This window comes from Ammodytes marinus (assembly GCF_949987685.1).
Source record: "Ammodytes marinus genome assembly, chromosome: 17".
Lineage (NCBI taxonomy): Eukaryota > Metazoa > Chordata > Actinopteri > Uranoscopiformes > Ammodytidae > Ammodytes > Ammodytes marinus.
In genome coordinates this window covers 1,140,493-1,150,492 of record NC_137221.1, presented here as the reverse complement: position 1 = coordinate 1,150,492, position 10,000 = coordinate 1,140,493, and the positions used below count along the sequence as shown (strand labels likewise).

Sequence of the window (10,000 nt, the reverse complement as noted above, 5' to 3'; positions counted from 1 at the left end):
ATATGCAGAAATATGGACATATATGAGACCCTTTCTAAGGAAAAAAAAAAAAAAAAAAATCAGCTATTATGCACTAAACTAAATGTACTTATGGATATTATAATTATTTTCTACAAAATCTGCTAGGAAATAAAACCCAAAATTCTACACACTGCAGGTTTAAGATCGTCAACTTAACATAAAAAAGATTGTTAAAGAAAATGTTTCATCTGAGTTATTGGTAATGAAATTAACATTGGATTATTTATGTCTGCAAGTAAAAGATGAATTGCAGTTTAAGATTACAGTGAAACTGATTGTATGTTTAACTGTGTTTGTGTGTTTGTGTGTGTGTGTGTCTCTCTCTCTCTCTGCCTGTCTCTCCCTCTCTCTCTCTCTCTCTGTCGCTCCCTCCCTCCCTCCCTCCCTCCCTCCCCCCTCCCTCTCCCCTCCCCCTCTCCCTCCCTCTCTCTCCCTCCCTCCCTCCCTCCCTCCCTCCCTCCCCCCCTCTCTCCCCCTCTCCCTCCCTCCCTCTCCCTCCCTCCCTCTCTCCCTCTCCCCCCCAGGTGATGGGCGGTTTGGATGGAGACATGTTCATCTACTATAAGATGCTGATGCTGCAGGGAATCATCGCCGCTCGCAAACACATGGAGAAAGTTCTGCAGATAGTGGAGATAATGCAGCAAGGTGCACACACACACACACTCTCACTCACTCACTCACTCACTCACTCACTCACTCACTCACTCACTCACTCACTCACTCACTCACTCACTCACTCACACACACACACACACACACACTGTCTGTCTGTCTGTCTGTCTGTCTGTCTGTCTGTCCTCTTCACAGCAGACCCGGGTCGGCCAAAATAACTTCTATATTTAAAAAAAAAAAAGAAAAGAAAAAAAAGCTCTAGAATAATATTTTTTTTCTGTTCTCTGTATTGCCCTCCCCCGCCCCTCCCCCCCCCCAGGCTCCCACCTGGCCTGTTTCCATGGCAGCAGCACCATCAGAGGGCTGAAGGAGCGTTTCCACATGTCTCTGACCGAGGAGCAGCTGCAGGTTCTGGTGGAGACGATGGTGGACGGCTCGGTGCGCTCCCTGACCACCAAGCTCTACGACTCCTTCCAGTACGTCACCAACGGCATCATGTGACCTGTGACGTCACCAACGGGATCATGTGACCAACTAAACCAATGACAACGATGACATCAGATCTTTTACTACAAGCCGATTGGTTGGAAGGTTATAACTTGATACACCACCAAGCTGTACCACTCATTCCAGTACGTCACCAACGGCACCATGTGACCTGTGATGTCACCAACGGCACCACGTGATCGATGAGGTCGCTCACCAATGGCATCATGTGACCTGACCCTGACCATGTGACCTGTGACGTCACCGTGTTCCAATATATCAGATCTTTTACCAGCAGCCGATTGGTTGGAAGGTTATAACGTGATACACATGAGGTCGCTCATTCCAGTACGGGATCATGTGACCAACTAAACCAATGACAACGATGACATCTTTTACTTTACTAGCAGCCGATTGGTTGGAAGGTTATAACCACCAAGCCGTACGGAATCATGAGACGTCACCGCATTCCAAACGGAATCAACCGTCCTTTTTACTAACAGCTGATTACTGGATGGTATTTTTACAGGATTTAATTTGCAGGTCGCCATTTTAAGGTTTATAACTTTATAACAAGATGGCGGACGCTCACCATCAAACTCTCTGCGACTCGATTCAATATGTGACATCACCGTGACATCACCGCATTCCAACGACATCATGTGACCAACTACGCCGATGCCATCACACCCTTTTACTAACAGCTGATTGGTTGGTTGCGATTCAGCGGCCATTTTGGAATCTACTGGCTTAAACTTTGAATTCAGTTTTGTTTTGCTGCGTTCAAAGGCAGCTGGGAAGAATTAGACTTTTCCACGTCAGTTTATACATCCTGAAAAATACATTTTACGATGGAATATTATATAGGGTCCGCTTTTGAGGGGAACAAAAAAATTAAATAGCTCGATTTAAAATATGATGATAGAAAGAGGTGTTGTTTGGCGGGAATAGAGTCTTAGTTTTAAAGTTATAACCGATTCAAGATCATGTGAAAAGTCATAAAAAGCACAAAATTCTAAATGTTTCTCTCTGGATTTTCCGAGAGAAAAATAAACTCGTAAAGAAACGACTGAAATATTCAAGATGGCGTCTGAGAGCAGTTTACACTTCCAGCAGAATTCCTTTGTGTGTTGACGTTTGTGTCAACAAAATAACCGATTTTAAAAAAAAAACGTTAATTCATCAGTTAGTTTAATGTGCCTGTTTGTCTGTGATTAACTTACATGTTCTCTACCGTCTAACTGAAGGTCCGCGTGCAATTTCAGAACGAGATTTTTTTTTGCTGAAACTTGAAAGGTGCAGTCAGTGATTCTGGAGAACGCTTGTTGTCAAAATCAGTGAATATCTCCTCATGATCCACTACCTGTCAAGCTAGCAACATACCAGTTTACAGAGCCTAGGCCGTGTATTAACACTTTTCAGCGCACACACACAGTACAGACAGGTAGCGGATCATGAGGAGATATTTACTGATTTTGACAAAAAAAAAAAATAGTAACAAGCGTTCTCCAGAATCACTGGCTGCACCTTTAACACTTAAATATGCTAACAATAACAAACTCTACAGTGTTGACGCCATGTTCCTCTAACTGTGTCTGCTATCGTTTATATATTTACATTTAAAGCTGCAGTGTGTAACTTTGTGTGTGTCAGAGAAGTGAAACATTTTCTAAGGTATATTCTCCATAACTGAATAAACAAACTTTCCTCACAGGAAAAATGTAGATCCCTGGAACACTGTTGGAAGTTAGAAAGCTTCCTGAAAAGTTACTGTTTCACTGTTGTTGTTGTTTACAGCAGCAGGGCCCACAGTTTGGTTTACAAACATATTCTAGTCTTACGTTTGGTTCCAGGTTCCTCAAGATAACTTGATTTATGATGATAGAATTATTCAATACTAAGAATTACATGTAGAGTAAATATGTTTAGAAAACTCACTGCAGGCTCTGTGGATGTAAACAAACCCCCCTCCTCTCCTCTGAAACTACACAGTGTGACTTTAAATCGTTGCCCTGGAGACAGACATTCCTGAGATTAAACTGCGGAATTATTTCTGGCTGACAGAAAGTTTTCCTAAATATGTGAATGCTTTTTTTCCCACTAAAAACAGACATATTTGTTATCGTCTGAATTTAACACTTAAAACACTTTCACGGCTTAATTCCAGTGATCTTAAAGTCTCTACGAGGAACTTTAAATATTTCTGAAACAGTCTCATTTTTCCTCTGATGATCATAAATTACATGTAACAGCAAACGAGACCATCAGTGCTAAAGAATGCTATTTTTATATAGTTTTTCTTAATGCCTTTGTCATGGGGTATACGCTCACCCAGGAACAACAGCTGGCGTGGTAAAAACACTACCGCTTTTGTCCAAAGGGGGGCGCTAGAATTAACACACACTGAAAGTTCCTCAGAGCAGCTTTTAACATGAGTATAAACATATTGTTTAAGTTAAAGAAAATACTGCGTTTTCGCCTGAGAGACATTAAAAGAGATTAAAATACTAAGAACACAACAAATAATCGAAATCATTTTATTTTAAAATTTCGGAAAATGAGCCTGTAAACTGGTCAGAACGGCCGCCATCTTTGACGGCTATCTACGGCTACACCACTGGGACAAACTACATAAAATACGCGAAAAAAAAGAAGTCCGCTGGCAGAAATTGTACGGGAGAAATGCCGACTTTTCACTACAAAATTGACTGTAACTCGGTTGATTCTGAACCTATTTATATGAAATCTGGTTTACAATGAACTTGCTATTTAGCTTCAAGTTAGCACAATGTTTTTGCAGTTTAACTACCAATTTTTCTACTATTAAATTCAGTTAAAGCTGGGGTATATGATTTCTGATTGGTCAAAGTTAACATGAGCTGTACACTTTGACCAATCAGAGCAAGGCTCCGATTCTCTGTTCTTATTGGTTGTTGGGACTGTCAATTCACTTTGGCACGATTTTGTTGGTGTAGAGCGTGTCAGGGAGGGACCATAGGGGAGGGACCAAAGAGAACAAGTGGAGCGGTTGAGGTATTTGGATTCAAATCTCTATCCCAACTGCCATTTTCTCCCCAAATCCTCCACCCCAGTTTTAAAACGTTTGTTAATCCTAATCCCAGTTCTAGTTTGTATGCTTGTGCGTAGCCTACAGTTAGTTGCTTGTTTCGTTAGCTTTTCTTAGCGACTTTGTAAATGTAAAAATTATTCTTCAAGCTTCTCACTGGAATACAGCCAATATATATTATGTTATTTTCGTGTGACTAACAGTTGGACGTTCATCTGTTCTAATGTTTATTTTGTGTGTGTGTGTCTATTGAACCACTGCTATTGAAGGAGAAAGCACATTGTTTGTGTGTGTGTGTTATTAATGTCATGCTAACCGTTAGCTCCGATGCTACTTTCTCTCGCTCGAGCTGCGACTAAAAGTTTACCAGAATCGCAACTTAAATCGCAAAAATACTCACACACACACACACACACACACACACAGACACAGACTGATACACACACACACACACACACACACACACACAGACTGACACTGATATACACACACACACATGCACACACACACACACACACACAGAAAGACTGATTTATACAGACAGACAGACAGACATATACACACACAGAGACTCACACACACACACACACACACACACACACACTGATATACACACACACACACACAGAAAGACTGATATACACACGCACACACACACACACACACACACACACACACACACACACACACACACACAGAAAGACTGATATACACACACACACACTCTTCTGTATGACTTGTGAATATGTACATTGTGTGTAAATGAACTGTAGTGTTCCTGTGCGATGACTCGATGCCTTGTGACGTACAGAAGGTACGAAACTCTTTATCAATGCAACGGAGGGAGGGGGACGAAAAAGTGCTTTTACATATAAAACCATTTGATTTACTTAAGTATGGAAGCCTCAGAGGGACATGGGACGATGCATTTTATTATCTGTGGTTTTTCAGGTAGAACAAGGTCATTTGAGTTGTTTCGTAGAGAACACTGATAGCCAACAGTTTGACGTTATCTTGAAATTACAATTTTTTTGTTTTACCGAGAAATTTGGATACATTTTTTTCTAAGGCGATTTTGAATTAACATAGTCGACTTACCGTTGAATCTTGGGGGTTTTTCTGATACATTTTTCATTCATTCTCCTTCAATTTTGTTTTGTTTTACCGAAATAAATTTGTCATTGTCACTAGGAAAAACTGTTGTTTTGCCAAGATTATGGGTTACATTTTTTTTTTTGGTATCTTGAAATTTTTTGCTTTTGTATTTGTGTGGCTTGGAAAAAAAATTATTTGTACAGACATACATCACAAACTTTTTATTTTGCTAAAATCATGGCATTCATTTTGTTAAATTAATAATAAAGCACAAAAGAATGCAAAAATTACACTTTTTTTTACACCGTTTATAGGAGTGTCGAAGTCCTCTGTCAGTTATAAAAAGACCAAAACATTAAGTTATCTTTGTTATCTCTGCGAAACAACTCAAATTAACTTTTCATATTGTGAAAACAGAAGAAATCAAATGTATGATTTTTGTCCGTTTGGGGCTTCCATACTTCAGGGCGAGTTTCAATAGCCTACTAAATGTTTTCCTCTCTTACATCATACCAAAATAATAATGATTACTCAAATTGACGAATTATTTTATAGTTCAATTTTTGGGATGAAAATCAATATTTTGGGCTAAAATCTAAAGTGGAATTTAAATACCTAAAACCACTGCTATTGTCTATGTATCTTTATTTTATTTTAGATACATTTCTTAACACAAAATCTGCTTAAATAGTCCCTGCGTTCCAATCCCCATACTTCCATACTATTTAGTACTCCAGAAAAAGATTTAGGATGTCCCCAATACGTGCACGTCAATTGTAGTATGCTGAAAATACATAAATGCCCCACTAACTCCAATAGCATTTTGGAGTATTTGTCTTTATTCTTGACATTTCTCGACATAATGAAAAAAAATCTTCCTTATCTGATTTTTTTTCTCTCTCCTGTCTGTGGCCCTAAAACTCTTCTGTACTTTAGTATGTAGTGTAGTAAAAAGACTAAAACTCTTCTGTACTTTAGTATGTAGTGTAGTAAAAAGAAAGAGTAAGGGGATTGGAACGCAGGGAGTGTTTTTTTCCGAGTGGATTTTGGAGAGGAAAACGACATTATTGAAACGCGTCCCTGTGTCTTTAAGAGAACCCGTCATTGCCTTGGTTCATTCCTCCGACACATTCTACGTTCCAATGTGAAAATCTCTCTGAACTTAAAGTGCATTTATCCTGAAAACAAAATGGTGTCCTGTCGTTTGTTCAAGATTCTTCTGTGTGTTTAACCTTTAGAATTTCATCAGAATCTGATAAAGAAATTATGAATGAGTTATTAATGATTTTATTATTTATTTATTTTTTTAACCTTTATTTATACAGGTAAATCCCATTGAGACCGAAGACTCATTTACAAGGGAGACCTGTTTTCCTTTCCCACGTTACCATTCACACACACATTCATACACCGATAGCAGGCTAACTATCGACATTCACACGAGGCAAGGTGGGTGAAGTGTCTTGCCCAAGGACACAACAACCATGACACAGGTGGCAGAGCGGGGATCAAACCTCCAACCCTTTGATCATCAGCCGACCCGCTCTACCAACTGAGCCACAGTCGCCCCCTTATTATTTAATACAACAATTTGTAAGTCAGTTTTAACGATTTTAACTTATAAAATATCATCATTAAAACTTTGCCAATGTTTATTACAGAATAGATTTTGGATACAGCCTTTTTACATTTTATTAATCAAAAAATACCATAGCAGGTCCTAAAAAAATGCATTTTCATCATGTTTAAAAGAGGAACATGTCTCATAAATCAGACAGTGAACAACACATGAACAAATCCTTCTGTAATAACCTTCAGAATAGTGCTGAGAATGATTATGGAAAGTTTAGTTGATGTAAGTGCTTTAAATAAGACAGTTAACAACATATGAACAACAAAACACTTGAGCATTTTGCTAAGGAAACTTGGTGTCACTTGAAAACCTTGTAAAAATACAAATAATCAAAACAAACAATTATTATTTTTTTTAGCTTTTATTGACAATTTAACATCATGACATTAAATATGAAGCTTGACCAGAGCAGCGCAGTAGAAACATCGTAGATTTTATAATTCATTTTTAAGACGTTAACGGAATAAACTGTTTTCCACCGTGGCTTTGAAACCAGAAACCATATTTAAAAAGTTATTTAAAGTCGCTACGAGGAACTTTTAAATATTTCTGAAACAGTCTCACCTTTCCTCTGATGATCATGAATTACATGTAACAGCAAACGAGACCATCAGTGCAAAGAATGCTATTTTTTTTTATATAGTTTTTCTTAATGCCTTTGTCATGGGTATACGCTCACCCAGGAACAACAGCTGGCGTGGTAAAAACACTACTGCTTTTGTCCAAAGGGGGAGCTAGAATTAACACACACTGAAAGTTCCTCAGAGCACCTTTAACTAGAGGAAACATCCAACCAAACATCTCGGTTACAACTTGGGGTTTAGTCAAAAATTAGCTTTAATTTAAGGTTGCATTCCGAATCTCCTCCTCTTTCTTTTTTCTATTCTACATACTACATCCGACGATAAAAAGAATCTAGTTAGGATGCAGTAGGCATACTATTGGGACATACTTTTACTCTCTTATTTCATCATAACATTGCGCCTTGATCTTGCCTCTTGCTTTTATATCCGTCTCATCCCCGTTTGTTTTCATACGGAGGCTTCGTCGATGTGGCGTCACTTCACGTGCGCACCGGATTGTGGGTCAGAATCGCCCAAATAGGATGCCGTTTTCATCACTAACAATCTTGGCCGCATGAAGTAGGACATCCGGGTACTTCTAACCATCCTAAATCTGGCCACAAGAATCGGGACATCCTAATCTTTTTTCTACCATACTATATAGTAGAAAGTATGCGATTCGGAACGCAACCTCAGTTTTATTTCAGGTTAAAGAAGTTATGTGATCCATGATTTATTGAACATAATTAAATGATTTATTGATCAGAAGAAGTTTCACATTCTGAACCTTCACAACTCGGACTCCTTCCAGACTTTACCGTCATTTCTTACAAATTTACAAACCGTTAAACAAAGCACTGGGGTTTGGCATCGAGCTGTGTGTGTGTGTGTGTGTGTGTGTGTGTGTGTGTGTGTGTGTGTGTGTGTGTGTGTGTGTGTGTGTGTGTGTGTGTGTCTGTGTGTATCTGTCTCTGTAGGTGTGTGTATGTTTGTATGTTACTCTGTGTGTGTGCGTGCTCGTGCGTGCATGTATGTTACTGTCTGTCTTTGTGTGCGTGCATATATCAGTGTGTGCGAGCGTATCTTTGTTACAGTGTTCGTATGTTACTGTGTGTGTGTGTGTGTGTGTGTATGTGTGCTTACATTGGTGCATTTATCACTGTGTGTCTGTTTGCCTGTCTGTCTGTCTGTCTGTCTGTCTGTGTGTCAGTGTGTGTGTGTGTGTATTAGTGTGTCTGTCTGTCTGTCTGTCTGTGTGTGTATGTTACTGATTGTGTGTGTGTGTGTATCAGTGTGTGCGTTACTGTGTGTGTGTATATATCAGTGTATCTTTCTGTCAGTGTGTGTATGTTACTGTGTGTGTATCCGTGTCTGTCTGCCTGGCTGTCTGTGTATCTGTGTATCAGTGTGTGTCTCTGTGTGTGTATCAGAGTGTGTGTGTGTGTATCAGTGTGTCTGTCTGTGTGTGTGTGTGTGTATCAGAGTGTGTGTGTGTGTGTATCAGTGTGTGTCTCTGTGTGTGTATCAGAGTGTGTGTATCAGTGTGTGTATCAGAGTGTGTGTATCAGAGTGTGTCTGTGTATCAGTGTGTGTGTATCAGTGTGTCTGTGTGTGTGTGTGTGTGTATCAGAGTGTGTGTATCAGAGTGTGTCTCTGTGTGTGTATCAGAGTGTGTGTATCAGAGTGTGTATCAGAGTGTGTATCAGAGTGTGTGTGTGTATCAGTGTGTGTCTCTGTGTGTGTATCAGAGTGTGTGTATCAGTGTGTGTCTGTGTGTCTGTCTGTGTGTGTGTGTATCAGAGTGTGTGTATCAGAGTGTGTGTATCTGTGTATCAGTGTGTGTGTGTGTCTCTGTGTGTGTATCAGAGTGTGTGTGTATCAGTGTGTGTCTCTGTGTGTGTATCAGAGTGTGTGTGTATCAGTGTGTGTGTGTGTCTCTGTGTGTGTATCAGAGTGTGTGTGTATCAGTGTGTGTATCAGAGTGTGTGTATCAGAGTGTGTGTTTAGGGGAGTTGTTGTTGTGTCTATAGAATGACACAGTCTGAGTCCTTGTCTCTCCTCCTGGCTCCGCCCTGTGACCCCTGAGCTCTGGCCTGTGGAACACAACGACATCACAATGACATCACAATGACATCACAACGACATCACAATGACATCACAACGACATCACAACGACATCACAAGGTCCATGGATCATTTGTTTTCATGTAATAATGCAAAGTAAACAAGATGTTAAAAGAACACAGATATAAACATGCAGAGGTGGGATTACTATTGATCATGAAAAGCTGAAAAAGTGTGTAAGTACGCTTCCAAATGAAAAGCTTGTGGCCTCATGAATCAGATCGTCGGCCTTTATTCTTATACATTCTTATTCTATACTTTATATCCTTTATGAATCGTGGAGTGTTGAGCCCAGTTCAGACCAAAGATTTGTCTCGCAACGACTTGCATTGAGACGGTTTTAGAACGTCGCGGGGGGAGAAGGGGCAGAAGTGTGAATGCAAGGGGGCGCCCTTAGCT

General features: G+C 39.7%; 2 protein-coding genes across 5 annotated transcripts in view; one reads left to right on the top strand and one right to left on the bottom strand.

Moving 5' to 3' along the window:
• The window catches only part of LOC307264227 (phosphatidylinositol 4-kinase beta-like), a 57,419-nt gene that overhangs the window by 24,879 nt on the left and 22,540 nt on the right, over positions 1-10,000 (top strand). The window contains exons 17-18 of one of the 2 annotated variants that reach the window (XM_080045538.1): positions 546-666; positions 953-1,147. The exons of the other annotated variant lie outside the window; for it this stretch is intronic. Of the exons in view, the coding sequence (XP_079901664.1) occupies positions 546-666; positions 953-1,134 (303 nt within the window). The 3' untranslated portion in view covers positions 1,135-1,147. Of the gene's footprint in view, positions 1-545; positions 667-952; positions 1,148-10,000 lie in introns of those variants that run through there. 2 annotated transcript variants of the gene reach the window in all.
• LOC307264229 (ubiquitin carboxyl-terminal hydrolase MINDY-1-like) overlaps positions 3,399-10,000 on the bottom strand; it is an 18,724-nt gene continuing 12,122 nt past the window's right edge. For 2 of the 3 annotated variants that reach the window (XM_080045541.1, XM_080045542.1), the window contains one exon: positions 7,322-9,570. In XM_080045541.1, coding sequence (XP_079901667.1) covers positions 9,502-9,570 — 69 coding nt within the window. In that variant the 3' untranslated portion in view covers positions 7,322-9,501. Of the gene's footprint in view, positions 3,481-7,321; positions 9,571-10,000 lie in introns of those variants that run through there. The other variant, XR_013845305.1, reaches the window with a different exon arrangement.